The sequence below is a fragment of the Girardinichthys multiradiatus genome, chromosome 17, assembly GCF_021462225.1.
Source record: "Girardinichthys multiradiatus isolate DD_20200921_A chromosome 17, DD_fGirMul_XY1, whole genome shotgun sequence".
In the NCBI taxonomy this organism is placed as follows: domain Eukaryota; kingdom Metazoa; phylum Chordata; class Actinopteri; order Cyprinodontiformes; family Goodeidae; genus Girardinichthys; species Girardinichthys multiradiatus.
In genome coordinates, this window is record NC_061809.1 from 19,042,266 (window position 1) to 19,070,182 (window position 27,917).

At 38.7% G+C, this 27,917-nt stretch overlaps 1 protein-coding gene across 5 annotated transcripts in view; it reads left to right on the forward strand.

Moving 5' to 3' along the window:
* iqsec3a (IQ motif and Sec7 domain ArfGEF 3a) overlaps positions 1-27,917 on the forward strand; it is a 164,886-nt gene that overhangs the window by 104,590 nt on the left and 32,379 nt on the right. For all 5 annotated transcript variants that reach the window (XM_047389795.1, XM_047389796.1, XM_047389797.1 and 2 more), the window contains 2 exons: positions 14,456-14,617; positions 23,671-23,793. In XM_047389795.1, the coding sequence (XP_047245751.1) occupies positions 14,456-14,617; positions 23,671-23,793 (285 nt within the window). The remainder of the gene's footprint in view (positions 1-14,455; positions 14,618-23,670; positions 23,794-27,917) is intronic.

Consider the following 27,917-nt stretch of genomic DNA (forward strand, 5'->3'; position numbering starts at 1 on the left):
TGAATGGTCTCTGGAGAATCCGGGTCCGGAAGAAGCCTGCCGGGGAAGTTCCAGAGTTCGGCGTCGGGTAGTTGTGTGTGGAAGATCCTTCCAGGAGAGATCCTAGGAGCGAGGCTAGTGCAATATGAAGCCACCGGGGCCAGCCTGGGTAACCTCCAGGTAGTCGGCGGTATAATCCTGATGTAAAAAAGTATTTTTGGGCAAATTTGACTCTTTTGAATATTTGGCTCTCCAGGTAAAGAGCCCAGTCTGAACCATGTTCTTGAATATTTCCAGGCCTCCTAAGTCTAAAACAAACTTTTTCAGTGATTTTAATGCGGTTTTATCTGTGATATGTGTTGATTATGACTGTTTAATTATTGTGGGAGACTACAACCTTCACATGAACAATCCTGAAGACAAAAGTGCAATAGATCTATGTGACACTCTTAGAAATCTTGGTTTGACTCAGCATGTTAAAGAGCAAACGCACAAACAGAGACATATTTTGGACTTGATCATCATTAAGGGTCTAAACATTTCCAAGGTGTCTGTAACTGATGTTGCCCTATCTGACCACTTTTCTGTTATTGTTGAAAGCATCATCTCCAACGGCCCAGCTTGCCAAAGAGACATGATAAGAAAACGCATCTTTAAGGACGGTGCTGCTGAAACCTTTAACCAGGTTTACTCTTCTAACTCCACTTTGCCCAGTAACACTGTAGATGAGCTTGTAGACAACTTTCATTCTAAAATTTCGGACATCATTGATGCAATTGCTTCAATTAAAGTGAAAGTTGTTTCTGGGAAGAAAAAGTCTCCGTGGAGAAGTGCTCCACCAGTCAGAAGTGAAAAAAAGGAGTGTCCAAAAGCTGAACACAGGTGGTGAAAGACTGGACTCCAGGTTCACTATATTATCTATAAAGAGAGACTATACAGATATAACCAACAACTGAAAAATGCAAGGGAATCTTTCTTTTCTGAGATCATCAGCAAAAACATTAACAATGCCCGTGCATTATTTGCCACGGTCGACTGGTTAACAAACCCTCCTGTAACTGTAGCATCTGAACTCCACTCTACCAGGGCCTGCAATGAATTTCCTAAATTCTTTATTGAAAAAACCCAAAAGATCAGAAGGGCAGTCAGCACATCCACATCAACTCCAGTACCAATGCTGTCTCCAACTAGAACTGTTTTTGACAAAATTTCCTAATTTCACCAAATAAACTACAAAACCTTAGAAGAAATCGTACACCAACTAAGCTCATCTTCCTGCTGTCCCGATGTTTTACCCACAGCTTTCCTTATGAAAGCTTTACCCATAATAACATCTGATTTAACACAAATAATAAACACGTCCCTTTTGTCAGGTGTTTTCCCCGAGGCCCTGTAAACAGCAATTATCAAACCTCTATTGAAAAAGAGCAACTTGGACAAGCTGCTACTATAGAACTACAGGCCTATATCAAACCTCCCCTTCATCAGCAAGATTATTGAAAAAGCTGTGTTTCAGCAGTTAAACAACTTCCTAACAACAACCAACCGCTTCGATGTCTTCCAGTCAGGCTTGCTGCTCACCACAGTACAGAGACTGCTCTTGTCAAGGTGTTCAATGACATCCGTATAAATGCAGCCTGTGGAAGAACCACAGTGCTGGTATTATTGGACCTTATTGCAGCATTCAACACTGTTGATCACTCCATTTTATTAGAGCGCCTGGAAAACTGGGTCGGCCTTTCTGGTACAGCACTCAATTGGTTTAAATCCTACTTGAAGGACAGGGACCTATTTTTGTCAGTAGGTAACTTTACATCAGAGACAACAAAAATCACATGTGGCGTTCCCCAAGGGTCCATCTTAGGGCCCCTCCTATTCAATATCTACATGCTCCTCCTAACTCAGATTTTAATAAACAACAATGTAAGTTATCATAACTATGCAGACGACACACAGCTATACGTTATGATGTCACTAGGTGACTATGAACCCATAGAAGCGCTGGGTAAATGCTTAGAATAAATCAATGCATGGATGGGCCAAACATTTCTTCAGCTGAATCAAAACAAAACTGAAGTAATAATCTTTGGACCAAAGGAAGAGCATTTAAAAGTTAGCACACAGCTTCAGTTAATACAGCTAGAAACCACCAGTCAGTCTCAAAACCTGGGTGTAGTGATGGACTCAGACCTGAACATTCAGAGGCACATAAAGACAGTAACAAGGTCGGCCTTCTATCACCTAAAGAACATCTCCAGGATTAAAGGACTAATGTCTCAGCAGGACCTTGAAAAACTAATTCATGCGTTCATCTTTAGTAGAATTGATTACTGCAACGGTGTCTTCACATGCCTGCCTAAAAAGTCGATCAGACAGCTGCAGATCCAGAACGCTGCTGCCCGCGTCCTCACTAGAACTAAGAAAGTGGAGCACATCACCCTGGTTCTAAAGTCCCTACACTGGCTCCCTGTAGCTCAGAGAATAGATTTTAAAATACTTCTGTTAGTCTATAAATCACTGAATGGCTTAGCACCAAAGTACATTACAGACTTGTCAGTGTATCAACCACCCAGACCTCTCAGGTCTTCTGGTTCAAATCTACTCGGCATACCCAGAACTAGAACCAAACATGGAGAAGAAGCTTTTAGTTCTTATGCTCCATTAATCTGGAATAAACTCCCAGAAAACTGTAAAAGCACCAAAACTTTAAGTTGCTTTAAATCAAGATTAAAAAATTATTTGTTTAGAGTGGCCTTTGAATGTGTTACCTAAACATTATCAGTTAGGTTTTCAGTCCAATTTTCCTTTAGTTTTCTTATCCATCTTATCCATATTCTCTTTATTTATTTTTTATTACCTCTGTTGTTTGATTTTCTGTATCATTGAAATGTTTTTCTTTATGTACAGCGCCTTGAGTGCCTTGTAGCTGAAAAGCGCTATATAAATAAACCTGACTTGACTTCCATGGCTACAGGTGTATAAAGTTATATAAAGTTGTGGAGAAACGTGTGCTGACCTCAACCTTCTTGAACACGTTTGGGATTAATTAGAGCAGAGGCTGCAACTCTAGTTTTCTCATCTAACTATGAACATACTCCTAAACCTTGTGGAAGATGTTTACATAATAGTTAAAGTTACTATTGCTGTCAGTGGTGGGTCCATCAACAAATTGGACATTATAGATTAAGAATAGGATGTCATCAAAGTTCATGCACAGGTAGAGAGATACTTTTGTCAAGAGTGTATTTTGACATTGTAAATTAAAAATGATGCACTGGTCAAAATTGTGCTGCCCGTTTCCAGTCATTTTGTAAATATTGATTTACTGATATGATTGCAGCCAAGTCCATTTTCTCCTTAAGAACTGTATTAAAATAAATAAAAATTAATTGTTAATCTAAGCTCCCTGTTCTGAACAATTATTAATTCATTATTTTTTTCTGATTACAACATTTTGCATCTTATATTATTAAATGAACAAGCTACCATTGCTACAACAGTAGTGTGTGTCTAAAATTTCCAAACAATTTACATTTACAAACGCTGACAAAAAGTTTGAAGGCTCTCAACGAATGAAACAAGCAACTGTCTCATTCTGTTCATTCTTGCTGTTATCTGCTAAATATCCTGCTCTCTCTAAATCTGTTGCTGCCAAAGAAATATCCCAACTATGTTGTAGAAAACACCTGTCCTCTTCTCTTAGCAGCAGTATCCACACTGAAGAGTTTTAGCACAAACTGTTAGCGCTCAGGTGGTGATGAATTCAGATTGGATTTTTTTTTTTTTCTCCAACATACAGACCACCAAACAGGACCAATGAATAGCTATAATGAGCCAAGTGCAGTAACCCTCAGATTTATTTTGAAAGAGGATATCATGATTTATTAGTTTGAGTTCTTATCTGTAAAACTTAACTTTTGATTTTATCTCCTGTTTGATGTAGTTTTGAGATTTAAAATTAGTACAACTTGATGGAAATTTCAATAAGTGCATTGCACACAGTGCTGTGCTAGATATGAGAAGGGGTTGTGTCTGTTGACTGTAAAACATGAAAAAAAGAGAATTAGAAGCATAAACATAAAGCAGTTCATAGCAGTCCACAATAAAGACCAATAAGTCTGACACTGAAAACAAGCGAAGACAAAAGCTGTTCATACAGTGAAGAAAAAACAGAAGCAATGACACATAGATTTGGTCATTTTTTACTTTATTACTGGACTTTATAGTATCAGAAATTGTATATTTTAATGAACATGTGTTGCGAAGAAGATGCTCAAAGGTTCTGTACAGTATATCCCTTAACCCCAAATAGATGTTATAGTACCTGGGGCTTACCTATAAGCTGCAACTGTATGATCACAAACCCAACATTTGATAGATCCTTTGCTGTAAAACAGCTTAGCAGCCCTGATTTGACATCCTGGCTGAGCATTGTATTAGTGATAGGTGAGTTATAGCAGTATTTGTCCAACTTAATCCCCAGATGCGCAACTGAAATTCAGAATTGTAGCAACAGGAAGTTTTTTTTTTTTTTTTTTTCACCTCAGCAGAGTGTTATGGCCTGGCACAAAGACCATGGCAAATAAAGGGAACCCATTCCTAAAAATAACCTAAAACTTTTGTTTAATTTGTTTACAAAAACAAAAAACCTAAAAAGAACCCATGATAGGCAGAAGCTAATAAACACACACACACACAAAAGCCCAAAGGGAAAGGCCTTGGGCCGTTACAGCTGCATCACACAGGAAGCTGCAGCCGTCAATACTGTTTGTATTTCATAACATCTTTCTAGCTTGTTTCATTAGAGCAATTATGTAATTTGAATTGCCTATAATGCATATTTGTAAGCTGTGCACACATTTTTAAAATCGCTATGGCTGTGGCTGACAAAACATTTAAAAAAACATTTAAAGACACTACACGGACAACAAAATTCAGGAATTAGGTTTAGTCACATTATGGGATCAGCACTTGCAAGGATCCATCGAGAGACCTCCAACCAACCTTTAGATTATCTCAAAAACAGTGAGTAGAGAGCTTCATGGAATGGGTGTGCATGGCCTAAGAGCAGCATTTAAGCCTTATGTCGCTAAGTTCAATGAAAAGCGTGATGTGCTGTGGTGAAGCATTCCAACACTCGCCTGCACACTTTAGTCCTGGCCTAAAGTTGACAAGACACATTTGGGATGGATAGGAGCTGAGAGTGAGAGCCAAGCCTGATGTCCAACATAAGTGTCTGACCTCAAAAATGTGCTTCTTGCAAAATTCTTGTACATATTAACCAGATTAAATACCTTGAAAGTTAACATCACTTGTAATAAACCAACTAGGAGGGTAGAAAGAGATAAAAAAAAAATGTAAGATAGAAAAAATAAAACGTAAAGGAGAGAAATAAAGGCAATCAGGCTTATGGCTTATTAGTCTCACCACTTCATATCCTACTCCTCTTACCTGCACTATGATATTCAGGCACCACTGTGTGCTTTGGGCTAAAACGCAGGTATTGCCTGATCATGCATACAAAAAAGCTCACACAGGCACAAATTGAGGTATGCTGAATCTCAAATCTGTGTGCACAATGTTTGCTAAGTAAACTTATAATTGTTTTAATACAAAGTCACTTAAAGGGAAGGAATTCAGGTGTTTTTATTAAATGTGTATATGCATGTGGTTTTGTGTTCAAGCTTGTCCAAGGATAAAAACATGGACAAGTATGAAGCACAGAAGCAGAACAGAGAAGATGAGGAAGAAAAGGTTGAGAGAAGGACTACCTGATATAGTTTTCTCCTTGAATGTGGTTGGAATAACAATGACTCTGTCATTACAAAGGAAACTGCAGTGCCAAATGTTCAACACAGAATAGGCAAAAGAGATGGGAGGATATGTGAGTTTTATGACAAATGTATTTTTTATATGTATGACTTTTCCATCTAACACCGATCAGACATGTCCCTAATTCCCCTTTCCCTTTCATGCTTGTGTAATAAGCGCAATAATTAGCCATTAGAGCCGCTTGTGGCAGACCTAGATCTTGATGAAATGAGGCACCATAAGAGCTGCATGAATTACAGAAATGTCAATGTGAAGAGTGAGCATGTGAAAGAGATACAGTACAGACCAAAAGTTTGGACACACCTTCTCATTCAAAGATTTTTCTTTATTTTCATGACCATGAATATTGTAGATTCACACTGAAGGCATCAAAACTATGAATTAACACATGTGGAATTATATACTGAACAAAAAAGTGTGAAACAACTGAAAATATGTCTTATATTCTAGGTTCTTCAAAGTAGCCACCTTTTGCTTTGATTACTGCTCCACACACTCTTGGCATTCTGTTGATGAGCTTCAAGAGGTAGTCACCTGAAATGGTTTTCCAACAGTGTTGAAGGAGTTTCCAGAGATGCTTAGCACTTGTTGGCCCTTTTGCCTTCACTCTGCGGTCCAGCTCACCCCAAACCATCTCGATTGGGTTCAGGTCCGGTGACTGTGGAGGCCAGGTCATCTGGCGCAGCACCCCATCGTTCTCCTTCTTGATCAAATAGCCCTTACACAGCCTGGAGGTGTGTTTGGGGTCATTCTCCTGTTGAAAAATAAATGATGGTCCAACTAAACGCAAACCGGATGGAATAGCATGCCGCTGCAAGATGCTGTGGTAGCCATGCTGGTTCAGTATGTCTTCAATTTTGAATAAATCCCCAACAGTGTCACCAGCAAAGCACCCCCACACCATCACACCTCCTCCTCCATGCTTCACGATGGGAACCAGGCATGTAGAGCCCATCCGTTCACCTCTTCTGCACCGCACAAAGACACAGTGGTTGGAACCAACGATCTCAAACATGGGCTCATCAGACCAAAGCACAGATTTCCACTGGTCTAAGGTCCATTACTTGTGTTCTTTAGCCCAAACAAGTCTCTTCTGCTTGTTGCCTGTCCTTAGCAGTGGTTTCCTAGCAGCCATTTTACCATGAAGGCCTGATTCACACAGTCTCCTCTTAACAGTTGTTCTAGAGATGTGTCTGCTGCTAGAACTCTGTGTGGCATTGACCTGTTCTCTTATCTGAGCTGCTGTTAACCTGCGATTTCTGAGGCTGGTGACTTGGAAGAACTTATTGTCCGCAGCAGAGGTGACTCTTGGTCTTCCTTTCCTGGGGCGGTGCTCATGTGAGCCAGTTTCTTTGTAGCACTTGAAGGTTTTTGCGACTGCACCTGGGGACACTTTCAAAGTTTTTCCAATTGTTCAGACTGACTGACCTTCATTTCTTAAAGCAATGATGGCCGCTCGTTTTTCTTTACTTAGCTGCTTTTTTCTTGCCATAATACAAATTCTAACAGTCTATTCAGTAGGACTATCAGCTGTGTACTGTATCCACCTCCTGCACAACACAACTGATGGTCCCAAACCCATTTATAAGGCTTGAAATCCCACTTATTAAACCTGATAGGGCACACCTGTGAAGTGAAAACCATTTCAGGTGACTATCTCTTGAAGCTCATCAACAGAATGCCAAGAGTGTGCGTAGCAGTAATCAAAGCAAAAGGTGGCTACTTTGAAGAACCTAGAATATAAGACATATTTTCAGTTGTTTCACACTTTTTTGTTCAGTATATAATTCCACATGTGTTAATTCATAGTTTTGATGCCTTCAGTGTGAAGCTACAATATTCATAGTCATGAAAATAAAGAAACTCTTTGAATGAGAAGGTGTGTCCAAACTTTTGGTCTGTACTGTATAGAATACATATGTCAAGCGGGGCTAATTAACACAGCAAAGCATGCCAGATTCCACTAGAGAAATCTTGCACATCAGGAGGCAAGTACTTTGCAGAAACTTCACTGTTGTGTGTGTACTTATTGAGAAGTAGTGGGTGTTTGTTTAGGTACGCACAATCCTTTCCTGTATTAACATTCTGCCCCCAGCACTCAATAACCCTGCACATAATTACAAACTCTGAAAACCAGATGGCAAGCAGAGGGAGCAGTTTTAATTCCTAATTCACAGAACTCAGTGCTTTTTTTCTCTTTTGCTCAGGGTATTTAAAAAATAACATATTTGAAATGGTCCTTTACAACATGATGCACCACCTGATCAAACAACAGCTACAGTGTCTTGCCAAAATTTTAATCCAACTTAAAGTTTTTCTCATTTAGTCAAAAACATTCACAAACTCCAGTTTGTTGTTTGGGGATTTTATGAGATGGACCAAAACAAAAGAAAGCATAACTGTGAAATAGAGGGAAAGTTATGCAGGACTTTCTAAATTTATTTTTAAAAAATCCAAAAATATTGGTGCACTTCTGTACAAGCCTACCAAGAGATAGTAATCCACCTAAATTAACAGGCCTACCAAGAAGATCCAAAATTAGAGAAGCAGCCACAAGTCCTGTCGACATGTAGATGAATTACAGAGATCTAGAGGTCAGGTGGGAAAATCTGTTCACTGGACAACTATTAGTCGTGCAATCCAAAAATATGGGACCCCAAACATGAGGTTTCTGACCTACATTCACAACTCAATGTGTGAATTAAAACTAACATTGCACATGTAGTTATGAAATTACTGAACTATCTGCACAGTTTGTTTCTAGAACACATGGGTCACAGTTAATGCTCAGATAGTTACTGTCATGATTGGGTTTTGGTAGGATCAAAGTGCAGAGAAGGTTCCAGGAACACGGAGAACAAAGGTAAGTAGAGTTTTAATTATACTTCTTCACATGACCAGGCACAGAAACAGGAGTATGACATGCTCCAACAAGACCAGAGTACACAATTCCAGTCATCAGGGTATGGTACAGTTATAGAACCAGACACAACTGAAAGACATGGAAGACAACACAAGGAACCAGCGGGGAAAAATGGAAACTAAAGAACTTAGATATGTACAGAACAGCAGGGAAAACCTATGAATGGAGGGACAGAATAATCATGGGGAACAAGGAACAGGTGTGGGTCAGACTACAGAGTGTGAAATCAATTAACAAGACAAAAACACAGAACTAAGGGTAAACTAAGTACCAGACCAGGAGAAATAAACAAAAACACAAACTCAAAACACAGACACTGGCTGGATATGATAGTTACAGCCTCTCCCAGACACCAGCACAATGATCCAGCAACTTTTGCCACGAAGCTGTGGCAACTTTATCCAAACGTATTTTGTGTCTGACTAATTAAGGTCCTCTGAGCTACAACACAACATAGGAAGTATAAAATGTGTAAGTAATGTATAAATAAATCTAGCTGTGCACAAAGGAATGTGTAAATGAATGTTAATTATAATAAACAATAAATATATACAAAAAATTACAAACTACTTAAATTACCTTTAGTGTGATGAAACATGGTTATAGCAGAACTGTGCTGTGGAAAAGGCTTTTTATTCAGTGGGGACAGGGGAGCTGGTCACATGGGAAGATGGGAAAACCTATGTCAAAGTATTTTCATTAGATTGAGTTGCCTGGGGAAAGTCTAAACCTAAATGCAATTGAGAATCCGTGGTAACACCTAAAAGCTGGTGTTCACAGATCTCCTCTATACAATCTGCAATTTTGCAAAGATTAATGGGCAAAAATGTCAGTCTTTAGCTGCAAAGCTGGTTGAGACATAAGGCCCCAAAAATGCTTGCGGCGAAGGGTGGTTATACAAAACATTGACTGAGAGGAAAACCATATATAACTGTCCTCCAACTTCATAATTGTGTACTCCTTTGTGCTGGGATTTGACTAGAAAAGCTATACATTTCTGTTTGGAATTTGACAAAATCTGAAAAGTTCAAGAGGTGTAGATACTTATTCAAGTCACTTTATACATAAATCTAAGAAAAGGAAAAATCAACCATTTCCTTGAATTCTCCTTTTGTCTTCCTTCTTAGAAAAAAGTACAGTTGATGGACACGAGCAATTTTGTGCATTGCATTAGTGCAATAATTTTGGGCCCTGTCATGTTTACAAGCACAACACACAATCATGCTGCCACTCAGAAAATGCAAAGCATGGCTAACCAGCCGTCAGTCTCTCTCTGGCTACTCATAGAACTCTGTGCTTCTGGTGAAACAGACAACATTCAGCTGAGCTCTAGTGTGAGTCATAAAACACAGATATTTTTTGTTGCTGCAGTCCATCTGTTCATGAGCAATTAATAAAAATTGCAATAAAAAGGGATACCAACATGAAGGGGGGAGGGGAGTATTATTTATTCCTGACAGCACACCAGGATGAGACAAAAACCTAAATAGTCTATATTTCTTGTGTACATGAAACTGCTGTTGTCTCACTGCTGACTCACCAGTTTTACTAGGGTCTCACCATGTTGTACTCTTGTTTCCCTTTAACACTTTACAACACTGCAGCACTGATATTTTTGGCACCAGTTGTGCTAGCTTTTATGGCTGGAAAAATTGTCTTTAGGTATACAGCACCAGCCCCAACTATGGTTCCTCTGGTAAAGATGCGTAAAAAGTCTTAAAATAAATTTGTGTTTATTGCAGTGAAAATCCAACCGTTAATTTGATTACACTGATTCAGAGGAACAAAGCTCTATATTTAGAAATCATTAGGTTTTTCCATTCCTCTTTACACAATTGCTCTAGATCATCCAGGCTTCTTGGTCCTTTCTCCCTTCTGCTTAACCTAAAGGTTTTCTCTTGGATTTAGGTCTGAGGAATGTGATGGCCATGAAAGGTTGACTTTGTATCTGTCATTGTATTGATTTGGCCAAATGTTTTAGATCATTATTTTGTTCAAAGACCCACTAAGGACTCATTTTTATTTTATAGGCAGAGGCCACCAAATTTTTATTTAAAATGTACCTGTAGGTCAGAGTCAAGGACGGTACGTGGAGTTTGCGTGGAGAGGCAGGAAGGTGGGTGCCTAGGGTGTGGAGGCTAATGGTCCTTGACGCAGCCATTTGTAGTTTGATTCCTGACCTTGGAATATTTGCTGCATGTCTTCCCCCTTCTGTCTCTGCTGTTTCCTGTCTGATTACTGTGAATAAAGGCCACTAGTGGCACAAAATATTTTACAAAGGCATGTCAACATGATGCTAACAAGGTCCCCAGGGTCTTCAAAAGACAAACAGGCCCAGAGCATGACACATTTTTCACAATACTTTACATTGATCCCGAGTGGATTCTCTATGTTTGTCCTGTGTTTTGCACCAAACCCATGTGGTTTGTTTGTGGCTGAACAAATTACATGGTCCTAGCTAAAGTCTTTTTAGAATTTAGCAAACATTACATGTTTACATTGATGATGTTTGGACAGAAAGGCTTTTTACTGGCATATTTACCAAGCAATTGAATGGTGTAAAGGTTGTGATAGAGAGTTAGTACCCAAGATGCCACTCTTTGCTGCATTTCTTTTAACAATGAGCTCACTTATTTACACCTGTTGTACTTATTGTTTTAGTGAAAATTGGAGGCAAATTATGTATGAAATAATTAAAAAATGTAACGCAACAATAATTATTACCATTTATGTTAACTTAAAATACACAATCTAAATAAGGTTTAAAGAACATTTAATCCTGAGAAATATCAGAAATTTGCTTACATAAATAAAAATTAATCTGTGGATTATAAAATAAAAACAGACACCACACCAGATTTGTGCAATAGGGTAGACTAAATATACCCAACGTGCTGTGTTCCCCTGAAAGTGATTACTTTTGCATTGCAGGAATCAATCAATGCTTGCAATTATCTGATGGAAACAGTTACACTCATCTGAACCTCTCCATTACATATTTCCTTCCAATTTTTCAATCTTCTCCTCTCTGTTCCTTCCTGATTGCGAATAATAATCACCATGTGTGATCCATCTGTTGTTGGGCAAACATCAAGTGAGTGATATCTGCCAAAATCATTTGGCGAGACATCGTCACCTTCAGCTGACGGGGTGAGCTAACAGCTGAGGGAGTGCTGATGAGGCTTTTGTGGCAGATGCTCTGCGGCGGTCAAGCCTGCGTTCATCCTCCCTTTCTCTGCTGTTCCCGCAGATCTGCTTTGTCTGGTTCTCTTCCAGCCTCCTCCTCTGCTGCTTTTTATCCTCCCTGTGCTCTACTAAACCCATTAGCTGTGGCGCATACACATGGTCACATACGCAGTTTTCTTTATGAAACAGCTGTGGTTTAAACATTGCATGAAGACGTGAATGGAAAACATGTGACAATAATGTCATAGCTTTACTGGAGCTAATGCCGTCTACATTCAAAATGATTATTAAAAGCAGAGATATAACTCCTCCATTCAGATGCATATAATGTGTGGCACGGTTGGCTAAAAATCATTTTCCAAATGTACTGTCACAGGCTGGGTGCGGAGATATTATCTGAGTGTATGGTTATGGAAACTTAAGAATGAAACATATTTGATTGTAGGTGATTTTTCAACGAAAGATTATTCTCGCATATACAGGTCCTTCTCAAAATATTAGCATATTGTAATAAAGTTCATTATTTTCCATAATGTCATGATGAAAATTTAACATTCATATATTTTAGATTCATTGCACACTAACTGAAATATTTCAGGTCTTTTATTGTCTTAATACGGATGATTGTGGCATACAGCTCATGAAAACCCAAAATTCCTATCTCACAAAATTAGCATATTTCATCCGACCAATAAAAGAAAAGTGTTTTTAATACAAAAAACGTCAACCTTCAAATAATCATGTACAGTTATGCACTCAATACTTGGTCGGGAATCCTTTGGCAGAAATGACTGCTTCAATGCGGCGTGGCATGGAGGCAATCAGCCTGTGGCACTGCTGAGGTCTTATGGAGGCCCAGGATGCTTCGATAGCGGCCTTTAGCTCATCCAGAGTGTTGGGTCTTGAGTCTCTCAACGTTCTCTTCACAATATCCCACAGATTCTCTATGGGGTTCAGGTCAGGAGAGTTGGCAGGCCAATTGAGCACAGTGATACCATGGTCAGTAAACCATTTACCAGTGGTTTTGGCACTGTGAGCAGGTACCAGGTCGTGCTGAAAAACTGAAATCTTCATCTCCATAAAGCTTTTCAGCAGATGGAAGCATGAAGTGCTCCAAAATCTCCTGATAGCTAGCTGCATTGACCCTGCCCTTGATAAAACACAGTGGACCAACACCAGCAGCTGACACAGCACCCCAGACCATCACTGACTGTGGGTACTTGACACTGGACTTCTGGCATTTTGGCATTTCCTTCTCCCCAGTCTTCCTCCAGACTCTGGCACCTTGATTTCCGAATGACATGCAGAATTTGCTTTCATCCGAAAAAAGTACTTTGGACCACTGAGCAACAGTCCAGTGCTGCTTCTCCGTAGCCCAGGTCAGGCGCTTCTGCCGCTGTTTCTGGATCAAAAGTGGCTTGACCTGGGGAATGCGGCACCTGTAGCCCATTTCCTGCACACGCCTGTGCACGGTGGCTCTGGATGTTTCTACTCCAGACTCAGTCCACTGCTTCCGCAGGTCCCCCAAGGTCTGGAATCGGCCCTTCTCCACAATCTTCCTCAGGGTCCGGTCACCTCTTCTCGTTGTGCAGCGTTTTCTGCCACACTTTTTCCTTCCCACAGACTTCCCACTGAGGTGCCTTGATACAGCACTCTGGGAACAGCCTATTCGTTCAGAAATTTCTTTCTGTGTCTTACCCTCTTGCTTGAGGGTGTCAATAGTGGCCTTCTGGACAGCAGTCAGGTCGGCAGTCTTACCCATGATTGGGGTTTTGAGTGATGAACCAGGCTGGGAGTTTTAAAGGCCTCAGGAATCTTTTGCAGGTGTTTAGAGTTAACTCGTTGATTCAGATGATTAGGTTCATAGCTCGTTTAGAGACCCTTTTAATGATATGCTAATTTTGTGAGATAGGAATTTTGGGTTTTCATGAGCTGTATGCCAAAATCATCTGTATTAAGACAATAAAAGACCTGAAATATTTCAGTTAGTGTGCAATGAATCTAAAATATATGAATGTTAAATTTTCATCATGACATTATGGAAAATAATGAACTTTATCACAATATGCTAATATTTTGAGAAGGACCTGTATTAGGAAAAATAAAAACTGCAAATGACAGAAATGTGACAGAAAATGAACGGATTATTTAAGAATACAGGAAAATTCACTTTGAAAAATAATTATGTTTTTAAACTTTATAAGTAGGTTTCACAAATTAAAAATTAAATCACAATATACAGACAATACTTAAAAACTGAACTACTTGTGGTGGAATACTATTCAAGAGAGAATAATAAGTTAAAACATAAAAGAAACAGCTCCTGTTTATATTATGTGTGCTCTTATAAACTGCATAAACTTGTCTCTAAACTGCTAATCTGAAGTTACTGACCTATTGCCATTAATTGATACTCAGTATGGTACAGATCAAATCACATCTTGGTAGTGATAAGAATTTGTTTTATGGTTTCAAATTTTAATCCAAGAATTCCTTCTAATCAGGCTTTTTCTCCCTCGGTCTTGTCTGTCCCAGAAACCCTGACAAAGGCCTTCAGTTCCTGATCTCCCGTGGTTTCATCCCGGACACGCCCATTGGTGTAGCCCACTTTCTGCTCCAGAGGAAGGGCCTTAGCCGACAAATGATTGGAGAATTCCTGGGAAACAGCAAGAAGCCATTCAACAGAGATGTCTTAGAGTGAGTGGCAAACGAGACATCCTTCATTATTTAAAGATATATATATGTAAATATACATATATCTATATATATATATATAGATTAAGATATATATCTCTATATATACAATGCTCAAAAAAATAAAGGTAACACTTAAACAGCACAATATAACTCCAAGTAAATCAAACTTCTGTGAAATCAAACTGTCCACTTAGGAAGCAACATTGATTGACAATCAATTTCACATGATGTTGTGCAAATGGAATAGACAACAGGGGAAAGGACACTCAATAAAGGAGTGGTTCTGCAGGTGGGGACCACAGACCACTTCTCAGTACCGATGCTTTCTGGCTGATGTTTTGGTCACTTTTGAATGTTGGTGGTGCTTTCACACTCGTGGTAACATGAGACGGACTCTACAACCCACACAAGTGGCTCAGGTAGTGCAGCTCATCCAGGATGACCCATCAATGTGAGCTGTGGAAAGAAGGTTTGCTGTGTCTGTCAGCGTAGTGTCCAGAGCCTGGAGGCGCTACCAGGAGACAGGCCAGTACACCAGGAGACGTGGAGGAGGCCGTAGGAGGGCAACAACCCAGCAGCAGGACCGCTACCTCCGCCTTTGTGCAAGGAGGAACAGGAGGAGCACTGCCAGAGCCCTGCAAAATGATCTCCAGCAGGCCACAAATGTGCATGTGTCTGCACAAACTGTTAGAAACCGAGTCCATGAGGATGGTATGAGGGCCCGACATCCATAAATGGGGGTTGTGCTCCATGCAGGACGCTTGGCATTTGCCAGAGAACACCAGGATTGGCCACTGGCTCCCTGTGCTCTTCACAGATGAAAGCAGGTTCACACTGAGCACATGTGACAGACGTGACAGAGTCTGGAGACACCGTGGAGAGCAATCTGCTGCCTGCAACATCCTTCAGCATGACCGGTTTGGCAGTGGGTCAGTAATGGTGTGGGGTGGCATTTCTATCCGCCAGCCCTCCATGTGCTCACCAGAGGTAGCCTGACTGCCATTAGGTACCGAGATGAGATCCTCAGACCTCTTGTGAGACCATATACTGGTGCGGTTGGCCCTGGGTTCCTCCTAATGCAGGACAATGCAAGACCTCATGTGGCTGGAGTGTGTCAGCATTTCCTCCAAGATGAAGACATTGAAGCTATGGACTGGCCCGCCCATTCCCCAAACCTGAATCCAATTGAGCACATCTGGGACATCATGTCTCGCTCCATCCACCAACATCACGTTGCTCCACAGACTGTCCAGGAGTTGGCAGATGCTTTAGTCCAGGTCTGGGAGGAGATCCCCCAGGAGACCATCCGCCGTCTCATCAGGAGCATGTCCAGGCGTTGTAGGGAGGTCATACAGGCACGTGGAGGACACACACAATACTGAGCCCCATTTTGACATGTTTTAAGGACATTACATCAAAGTTGGATCAGCTTGTAGTGTGTTTTTCCACTTTAATTTTGTCTGTGACTCCAAATCCAGGCCTCCATTGGTTAATAAATTTGATTTCCATTAATGATTTTTGTGTGATTTTGTTGTCAGCACATTCAACGTTGTACAGAACAAAGTATTCAATGAGAATATTTCATTCATTCAGATCTAGGATGTGTTATTTGAGTGTTCACTTTATTTTTTTGAGCAGTGTATATATAGAGAGATATACATATATGTATACATACATATACAAACACATTTAGAGTTGAAGTGTAAAACTCAATATGCCCTTCTGCAATGTTTCTGTGTCATACTTATCCCTCCCCAGAGTTGCCAGTATGCTATCAAAAAGCATCTTGGTTGGACAATAGGTTAATCAACTTGTTGGCATATACAGTGTTTAAGGAATAGTTATGGTTTTTTTTGTAGTGGGGTTTTGTAAAGCTATTGCCATTGCAGAGAGATGTCATTGCAGTGACATTGCAATGGCATCTGCAACTGAAAATACTGAAAATATATAAGTTCGATGCTGTTTAAGTGGATATTAAACAGTGTAAGTTTGCAGCTGTTCTCTAATAAAACATCTAAGGTACTAAGTAAAAATATGTTGCTTAGGGCAGCTGAGTCTGCTGGGGTAATTCAGGAAAAAGATAAAAATTGTTATACTAGACCTTCAAAAGATTATAACATGTTCAGAACATCTACAGACTCACTCCACTCTTGGCAGATGTTGAATGGATTGATGAATCTTAGGTGATGAGATGGATTGAACTTCCTGGCACCCTCAAAATTATTATCTGAGATTATTGAGATCAAAAAACAACAAAAACATTGAGTAAAATAAAAAATGCAACAACCATATCCTGCAAAAGAGAGCTCTGACTGACTAGCTGTTAGCCTCCAACTACTCTGTGGATTCCTTTACTTTCTACAAACTCACTGCCATATATGTTTCTACCATGAATATGGGAACTGCTACTGACTTCAAATAAAAAAAAAATCAAAAGTATCCCTTTAAGGCCACTATGATACATTTGTGTTGAATATTTTAAAAGAACATGTGTACACTCATATTTATACAGTGTGTAAATATGAGTAAAAATGCCACATATTCAGAATTTGGTTGCAGTGTGAAAATCCCTAGTACATATAATAAACAACTAAAAAAGGTAAAAGCAATCTATGTCCCTATTGTTTATTGGAATTCTTATTCTCTATAATAATCAATAAACTATTGTTGGAGTAACTAATTAAACTTCTATAAAGTATTAATGTCAGGGTTTTATTAGTAGAGCAATTGATTTTTCTGTGCCACAACAAAAGACCACAGATTTTTTTGTTTTTTTTGTTTTTACATCTGGAGGACTTAAGTTTAACCGCATAAAGCCTAAGTCTAGGGGCGACTGTGGCTCGGGTGGTAGGGATTTGTTTTGTAACCGCCCGGTTGCTGGTTCAAACCCCCAATCTGTTTATCTCGGTCATTGTGTCTTTGGGCCAGACAGTTCACCCGCCTTGCCTGCTGATGGTGGTCAGAAGGCTCGGTGGCACTGATTGTATGGCAGGCTCACCTTTGTCAGTCTGCCCCAGGGCAGCTGTGGCTACATTGTAGCCTAGCACTGTCAGCGTGTGCATGTGTGCAGGAATGGGTGGATGACTCATTGTAGTGTAAAGCGCTATGGGGTCCTCAGACTTGATAAAGTGCTATTCAAGTACAGGCCATTTACCATTTTACCATTTAATTAGCTGCTCAACAGCTGTTGTGGGTTAAGTAGCATTTATATGTATGCAAATTTAACTTTGCTCTAGTGAGATTTTATTGTGGTCTCCATCAACGTTCATGGCTGACTACCAGCTATCTTCCAATAAGATATAGGTTACTAAGCAAACATGAGTATTTGTTTCTTTGTCCCTGTAGTGTCCCATGTATCTCTGTATCTCATGTCATATTGAGCAAATCTGAGAATACTCTAACTGATCTCCTGGCTTAGCTGGAAAAATGTGTAGTTGACTTCTGCCTACACTGACCATTTTAGCCAGCTTACACTTAAGGCCCCTTTACATAGTGCTTAAGACTGCATCAAGACATTAAAACTCAGCCTTCTCCTGGAACCTTCTCCTGGGATGGATCAAGAATGCAGAATAAATAATAATGTCTATAGGTTCCTAATTTCTATGGTGAGATTGTGGTGGTAGCATATTTGGTGATGTGCGCTGTGCGGAGCAACATTGCAGCAGCATTGGAAGTTTATCAGTGACGTGGGTGTCATCAGAGAATTTGAAGGAAATCTACTGAGATTTGCCTCCTGCCAAGCCTATAACCTCTTGCAATAAGTTATCAGAAAACTTTTCACATTGTGGCTGCTGTGTGCATTGCTTGCTGCCACTGCTTTGGGTATAACAAAAATAATCTCATCAAGCATCTGAAACAACAATCCACGATCTACAAAAAAACCCAGAAAACCTGCGCTATGTTGAGGCCGTTTGGCCATAGACATTGGTATGCCAAGCACTTCCAATTTGTGCATTTATGCTGCTTGCTGAGAACGGGGGTTTTCAGACTGCAGTCTAGTTGCAAAATGTTTTTAACATTGTCAAAGAGACTTCTAACATTATATGAATTATGAGTTTGAGTTTTCTGACTGCAAATGTTGACATGGGTGCATAGCATTCTTCGCTAAAACATCCCCCATTTGCATGATCTCATGCTGCTGATGAGCCTTTAAAGTTATGAATGTGTCTCCACAGCAAGGCTGAAACTGATAGTGGAGGTCTTGAATCCTCCAATATTCATATGGAAATTCTGCAGATTGTGTGCAAGCATCCTAGTGCAGATATTATACTTTGGTAGTAGCATTAACTCCCACCTTTTATTCTTTTCTTACTTTTTGTATCAACTCAAAAACTTTGTTTTTTTTAAAGTTATTTCTATCTATTTTAATCTTTCATTTTGTTACCAACTCAAACAAATGTTTTTCTTTTCAAATGTATCTCTACCAATTTGCCTGTTCATCCTTATCAGCTTGCAAGTATTTTGTCTTCAAAGGTGACATGAGAATATATAAACATATAAAGTACTTTCCTTGTTTTTACATTTTTTACACAGCCCTGACAAGAGCAAATGCATCTGAAGGGAGAAGTGATGTGGAAGAGTAACATGATAGAAGAGTGCAAAGTGTGTGTGAGGGCACTTTCTGTAAAGCGTAGTCAAAGGAAAGCGGGCGAGCAATTGCACCCTAATGTGAAAATCTCTCTTGGTGATTTACTGGTTCTGACTACATGTGTGTGTGCAGCATTGCTTGTGTGTGTGTTTGTGTGTGTATGCATGGAATTTGTAAATGTGTCTATGCGTATTTCTTCAAGGAGAAACAACAAAAGTTAAACAACTCAAGCCAGTTATAGTATTAGTTAGTTAAAAATTTCAAAATTGTTGTACCCTAAAGACACTTAATTGATAAGGAATTTGCCTGAACAATTAAAACCTGTTGTCTGTAACCGTCTTCTCCTCATTGGCTGCTGAAAGTCATATAGATTTCCACTGTTTTTTAAATTTTCATTATTTTTAAGCTTACATTTTCTGTCTAAGCTTGTACAATATCGACACGTGTCAATTTGCGTACCAAGTATTGCACATTAATGAAAGGGATTCTGGCAAATCTATGAATTTAGGTACACATTTGCTCTTTAGTTTCTCTATAATAGAGTGCGCACGCAGAACGGGAGGAGAAAAAGGGCCCATGTACTTAGGCTATATACAGCATTTCATCTGACATTCCATAAACAAGAAGTGACAACTTAGAGAGAAGGCAGAGAAGTAGTGGAGAGAGGAAGTGAGTCATGAAGAGGCTGACCAGGGAGGCTCAACAGATCCAGAGGAGGATCACATCCAGCTCAGTGCTAACTTAACCTTTGAATAAATTAAAATGCCATTCTCCCATTCACCATTTTACTTCACCGTGACACTTTATCCTTGTAGCTTCCATTTGATATAGAGATATTGTTATGTTTTCTGGGTAATAAAGTGCAGAGAGCTGACAGTGGCAAAAAGCAGAGTTTTAAAATACATGTAAACAAGGAGACAGGAAAGATTGCAAGAAGAGCAGGACATGTAGCATGGCAGAGTAACGGGAGCAACCGGTTATGAGCAGTGACAACCAGAGAGCTTATATACAGAGGAGATGGTGCAGAATGATGTTGGATGCAGGTCAGCTAATCAAGAGAATTTGAAACAGCTGTGGAGAGAACAAAACACAGAAACTGAGGAAATGTGAATGAGGGAACTAAAGTAGACACGAAGGAAACTACAAACTAAGGGGGACTATACAACTATCTAGAGGATTTAGTTAAATGCACAGAGAACAGAACACAGTAAGAATCCAGAACTAAAGGTATTAACCCTATATTGCAATGCCTTTCTAGCAAGAATATACACAGAGAAATAAACTGTATTTGGCAAGACCTTTTCAACATAAGTTAACAACACGAAAATGATGAAAACACAAACACTCAAGGATCATAATGTGACTACAAAGTACATTTACTGAATAAAGTTGGCTCATTCTTTTGAATCAATTTCCAACATAGTCAGCAGATAAGACGTTAGAGAGTAATTTGAATATGCTATTTGATTGTAATTAGAAAAAGATACTGAGGCAGCTGGAGACAGATAAAGACTTTATAAACATCCATCTTTGTAGTGAATATCAAAATGGCTGCACTAAGATTTCATTTATAATTTTCTACCAATCACTTTGAGATTTCTACAATTATAATCCAGGAAACAACTCACCCCTAATTTTGTCTACTGTTGCAGCATTTTCAGATTTTCTGAGGTATGGATCATTTACATGGTCAGATTCCTTTGCTGGATTTGTTACATTTGTGTTGTGTCATGGCGTTTTTTTCTGCAAAAACAGCTGAATGAACACCTTCCAAGAATGATGATTCACAGTTCCTATGCTGTGTGTATAGTAGTGCTGTAAAATCAGCGGTTTTACTGTTTTTCTGCTGGAGCAGCATGTGTCACACTCAAGTACTCAGCTCATGAACTCTCTTTGTTCCTTGTGATCCATACTAATGCAGGATATGCGTGTTTGTGCATGTACTGCAGTGTTCTCTGCAGTAGAAAAAACAGTGAGCATCAGAGGCACAAGACAAGGTCTTAACACAGATTGATAGTATATGTTTTATGACTAAGATCAGTGATACCATTTGTTTTGAACATACAGTTCCTACATTCAAAGCAAAATAAAGTGCTGGAGGAAAAGAATGACTTTAAAAAGTGTGAGTAGGTTTAAAATAACCCGCATGAAGCAAAAGTAAAGAATTTATTTCGACCATGCATTGTCCATGACACATAACCAGGAAAAACTAAACAACTGGACGTCACATCATCATCATTCGAAATTCACATTTGCTTCAAAGCCTATTTCACCTTCAAACTACCAATTTTTCACTCCATACTTAAATTTTTTATTTAGGTTATTAAGCTGGGGTTTTTAGGAGATTGAAGGATTTTCTTCTGATCAGAATTTTATATCTGCTTTGGCAACAGACATTCTTATTGTCCAAGTGGCGACAGAAAATCTTCTGAGAGAAGATTTGTCTTCTGCTGAGAGGAACTTCCCCATTTTCCTCCTATTTATACTAGGCCTTCAAAAGTATTCATACCTATAGAACTTTTTTTTCACATTTTGTCATATCATAACCTCAAACATCCATGTAGTTTATTAGCTTTGTATGTGATGACCAACACAGAGTAGTGCATAATTGTGAAGTATGAGGAAACCCATATGTAGCTTTTAATTGAAAAAAAAAAGAAAGGTGTTTACCATTTTGGCTGACATACAAAACCCTGTGAGTGTAGGAAAAGGAACTTGAACACACCATCCCCATCAGGTAACTTGTGACAGGGAAGCTGGTCAGATTTGATGGGAAGATGGAAAGAACTAATTACTGGGCAACCCTAAACAAAAGCTGTTAAAGACTTGCCTGGAGATTCAGCTTCCACCAGGGCAGCCACTCTTAAAATACAGCTCGAGCTACCATAGTATGGTTTAGATCAAAGCATAATGATGTGTTAAAATGGCCCATTTGAGGTCAAGAACAAAATTAAACTGCTATTCAAAGCTAGATTCTAAAATGATTTTCTTATATGGTTTTTACCCAATCCGACACAGCTTAAGCTATTTTGCAATGAAAATGTGTGAAACATTCATTCTATAGATGTGCAAAGCTGGTAGAGACATACTCAAACGTCTCTCAGGTTTAACTGCAGTTAGTGTGGTGCTAAAAAGTATTCACTCCAAGGGGCATATGCATGAGACACTTTGTTTATCACATCGGTCAGAGAAGGAAAAAAAGGAGGAGGCTACAGCAAGGTTCCTCTCTGGTAAACTTTGTTTAAAGGACATTTCTCTTGACAATTACACCTTATTTGACTATCACAGTTTTACTTTTTGCAGTCCTCCTATATTATACTGTACAGTTTACAGACCACCCAGAAACTGTGCTGCTATAATTTCTGACCTTTCCGATTTCCTATTAGCTGTTCGCTAGTGTTCCAAAACCCTTATTTAAGGTCACTTTAATTTGCCCATCAACATTCAGTGAGATCATTTTCTATCTGAATTATTAAACTTATTACATTTTATGAACATTAGTAAACAAATTTGTCAATGTACTTACAACTTACAACTCACAATTTGCAACTCACCACAGAGGACTCATCTTAGATCTAGTTATAACCCATGGTTTATCTGTGAATATCTTTTCAATCTCAGATGTAGGCCAGTCAGATCATTGCTGTATTTCACTACCGATCATTTTAAAGTCCAGGAAATGCCTGAAAGAACAGTTTGGAAATGCAATCTTACCTCTGAAGAGGCTGAAAATGGTATTGCTGCTTAAAAAACATTTCTACTGACATTTTACTTTCTTCATGTCATTCTATTGCAAATAACTTTACCAGTAAAACAAAGTCTGCCAATAACTCTGTAGTCCCCATTAGACTAAAAACAAGAAAAACAAAACCTAAACCCCTTTAATATTATACATTTTACTGCTATTTATGCTTACTATGTACTGTATGGTCTTAACTTTAGTGTCATTATACATTTGTAAAATTATGTTACCTTTCTACCTATACAATTTACATATATCCTTAGTCCAATCTACGCTGCTGTGTTTCCAGAGTCCCTCATTCCCTATAATTCATTAATTTATCTCACTTTAACTCCTCATTGTTTTATCACTAACAATCAACTTCTTTATCTGTCTGTTTACTTGATTTAAAGATTTTGATCATTTCATTAATGTGTGTCCCTAATGGTTAAATGTTAACTTCTTCAAAACACTTTTTGCCCTACTGTTTATATATAAAAATTGCTCTATATTTAAATTTTGATTGATTGACTGATAAAATCCAAGTAAAACCCAACAAGGGTTGGGTTTGTAATTTAACAAAATCTGAAAAAGTTCAAGAAGTATTAGTGCTTTTGCATAGCATTGAAGATCAGCACACAGTAACAACATATCATCAGGTTGATTTGCACTGTGCTATGAACTGTTTATGCACATTTACCTTTTTTGTGCTTTTACCTCATCCTCGCTACCAATGCTCTACAGCTGTGTGGTGGATGAGATGGACTTCTCAGGCATGGAGCTGGATGAAGCACTGAGGAAGTTTCAGGCCCACATTCGGGTCCAGGGAGAAGCTCAGAAAGTGGAACGTCTTATTGAGGCTTTCAGGTAAGAGACACTATAGTTATTTAGAGTTTTCTTTGCATATCATTAAAAAATGTCCATCTAATTCCAGATCTTATGATTTGGTTTGACAGTTTGAATATAGTCTTAGCTGGCAAAGCTTGGGTCATTGGAAAAACATAACTCCCAATGGCAACGCAGCACATTTCTTATTGACCCATAAAAACAGTAAATAGTTAATTGCATTCTGGTATTTCATAAGAATATTTCTTAGAACTGTCTATGCACATCATAAACCTTTAATCATAATCACTGGATATTTTTGAGCCGTGCTTGACATCGGCCTTAAAGTTTTATCTGGACATTTTTGAAAAAGCACCACATGTTTTACTAAAATGGTTATTATTCTTTTTTGTACTCATTTTAACTGGAGGATCAGGCACCTCTACAAGAAAAACAAATGGATTAAAAAAGCTTTTTTCTCTAAAGTTTAATCTATAGCTTGACAAAACTCTCTTAAAAATAACACCACATTCATTGTCATCAGCAATGGCACCCTGAAAAACTGTCTTAAATATTTCTTTACTTTTTACTTTTTTTTGGTCTTAGCAGATATCCTACAGAGAAAATTTGTTCATGTAAAATGCTAATTTCAAGTAATGCTATCATTTATTAACGGAACTAAAGCTAGCAAACTAACTTAGCCCAACCAAGAATGCACATCTTCCAAATAATCTGGGGGACCATCAAAATTATTTTCTCTGGTGATTTTGGCCCTCTATAGCTCCTGTAGATGCCTCTTTACCCTGCCTCTTTCTTATTGTTAAATCATGGACTTAATTAAGGCCAGTGAGGCCTTCAGGTCTTTAGATGTTTTGGGTTCTTTTGTGGCCACTCAATCGAGTCTTTGCTGGGCTCTTGGGGTAATTTTGGGAGCCTGGACCCTACTGGAAATGTTCACCATGTTTGCTGATAATGACTCAGCGTGGTTCTTTGAAGTCCCCACAACACCTTAGAATTGGGTTGTAACCCTTTCTAGACTGCTATATGTCAATGACATATAGCAGTCTAGGGGCATAAGACTGGGGCATAACTTCTTGTATTTTAAAATCTTTTAGCTTACTTCATGTTGTCAAACAGCTTCTGTTTCAGTAAATTCTTGATTCAATAAGTCTAGCAATAGGGGAGTAGGGATTACTTTTTGACACAGAGCCAAGTTAAAGCGAATGTTATTTTTCCCTTTAATATATTAAATTATCTTTGTCTGATATTGAAATTTGTTCGATCTAAAACCTTCAGCAATGGCAAAAAGCAAAAACTGATTAAATCAACAAGATGGAGGGGTGACTAGATTGAGTTTTGCGAACCTCACTTTTTAATATGCCGAAATCTTGACAGAATTTTAGTGCACAGAGAATCTTGAGAAGGTTGAATGGATGTGATAAAAAGGGAATGATAATTTGGGTCCAGGTTAACTGAAGAATATTAAGGAACAGTTTTTTTATTATTTACCAGCAAGTTGCACATCTGAATTTGATGGAGCTTTTTATAGTGTCAAACACTCAGTGATGGAACATGCTAGTATTAAATCGATAATTTGGACAAGATTAATATTCAACACACTTTTTCTTTCGTGTTTCAACCAGTCATCTTGAAATTTCTGGTCACAATTTGCAAAGAGTAACAATCTGCAGTGCAGTCATGGCACTGTGGGTTAGTGCTGTTTGTTGTAACCCCCCTCTAATAACAGCCACCTGCCACAGTTGTCAAGGTGCCGATTGTGGAGAAAGATTGTCATAGTGGGGTGAAAGGTTGGCAGGAGAAATGTTTGGACATCAGGTCGGCCTGCGTGCTATTAGGAACAAGGAGAGGGCGGGGTGAGATACAAACTGGGAGAGGAAGGAAAGAAGGGAAGGAAAAAAAAAGAAAGAGGGAAGATAGTTTATAAATAACTAGCATTGCATAACCGCCACTGCCTCTCTGTGCCTGCCTCCCCTGCTCCTGGGCTTTGAATTGCCTCCATACACATACACACACAGATACAGAAATCTCTAAAGTAAGTGAAGGGGATTTGAAGCAGCAGTGCTAAAGAATGAAGGGGGTTGGAGTACGAGAAAGGCAGCCAGCAGCCTCAGTATCTGCTGCGTCAGTGGACTAATGAATGAGCAAATATGAACCTGCCTCTAATGCTGCAGATTTATTCTGTTCCTTTTTTTCATTTCCAGCATTACAGTAAACAATCCAGACATTCTAGAATCAGTGATTCTCTGTGTTTGAGCATCATTATCATAGATAAAGATCATGCAGCGTGGATAATTTTGCCCTCAAATCCTCCCCAGGAATACATAATGACTTATGCATCTCAGACAGAAATGTAACTGTAGGTTGGAAGGCAGCAACAGGAGCCAACTGTGAGTCCTGACAAATCTATGTGGTGAAAAGCATCATGCAGGTAATTTTTGTTTCTAGTTAATTTTCTTTGCCAAGATACTGACACATGACGTACTCAAAGCAGCAAAAACGATTGTTTATATGTAATTATTGGTTGCACTTAGTAAGATTTTGCAGACTCGCTGAAACGCTGAAATGAGCATAGGTTCCCTAAGATTATCATACTAAAACCCCCCTCTATCTAATACATTATATTGGGGTGTAGCAAATGGGTAAATCAAAGCACAAACATACACTATGCCTCTGTGTTTTGATGATCTAAGGTTTGAGCTGTGCTTAAATGTACATTACAAATTATTCAAAGAAGAATTAATTAAACTATGTTTTTTTATGCATGTCAAAAGCAGCTGCTGAGTTCTGTACCAGGTGGCTCTGTAGACCAGGTAAAACCTCCCACTAATACAAACGCAAAGACTGATTAGGTTATAATTACAGCATAAACTCAACAGCAGATTCCCACATGTTCACTTTTGTATTAATCTTTTACTAATGGTACATTTTCTATAATTGTTTATACACAGTAGATGCTGTGTCATGTACTTTAATATGAATTAAACTGCCTTATCAGGAAGTGTGCACAAACTACCAAACAGGAATACCAGCACCAGAATCCAAGTTGCAGTGTACCAACTGCATCTTTTCAGTCCTGTCACAATTTCTATATTATATGTAGGTCAAATGTGAATAGGCTTTGACTAATGCTTTTAACATCCACCCTTTTCCAAACCTGTTATGTGTGTATATGTTTTGATTGTGTGTTGCCGTTCAACCAGTCTGTGACATCTTACAGACAGTTAAATGGAGGCTGCAGGGGTAAGTATCCATATTAAATGTAAATGTCATCAGCATAAAGACAAAAGAACATTTGTAGGCATACTTGACAAGAGTCTTGACGAGAGAATGTTGTCATTGATTGTGCCAAATGCAGCAGTTAAATCTAAAAAAACTGTTTGTTAGAATTGTTAGAAAATATATAAAAAAAAGAGGTAAAAAAGCAGAAGGAAAATAATTAAAACTTTTATATATATATATATATATATAAAATCACAAAACTACTGAAAATACCCTAAAATAAAATTAATGCAAATATTACAACTAAAAAGTAAATGTATATAAAATATAGAAAGATAAAAAATGACTCATGAGATACTAATTACTAAATGCTACAATACAATGACAAAGTCAAATGTAGAGATGTAGGTTCAGTATGTAGTTGCAAACTCACTCAAAAACTTAACCCAGGATGCAGAGAAGGCTAACAAGTCATCCATAAAAATTATTTTCATAGGCTGTGGGTGGTGTCCAGTCTAGGCATTGTGATCCTGGGAATAGGGGTCTCTTTAATCAGTTCATACTGGGAGTCTTCTGTTCTGTTCTTTTTTCATTTTTCCATGCAAATAATTTCTTACACAGATTAACTCTCCTCTATGCCTGTACTTCTTGGAAATATGTCTTTAATAAAGGAATTCCTTCGAATCATGGAAACCTGTAATAATCCAACAACGACGCCTGCATAAGATGCTAGTGAATTGTTTTCAGGTGGATGAAATACATTATAAGAAAATAGACTTTTTTAATATTGAGCATTTTGTTTTTTCTCTAAGTTTTCTGTGTAATCCTTGGCTGAAGCAAGCATTGAATCCAGTGGGGATAAAAGTGTTCACGCAGAGAAATAGTGTTTTATGCAGAGTGGCCCAACCTCACTTACTGTAAAATTA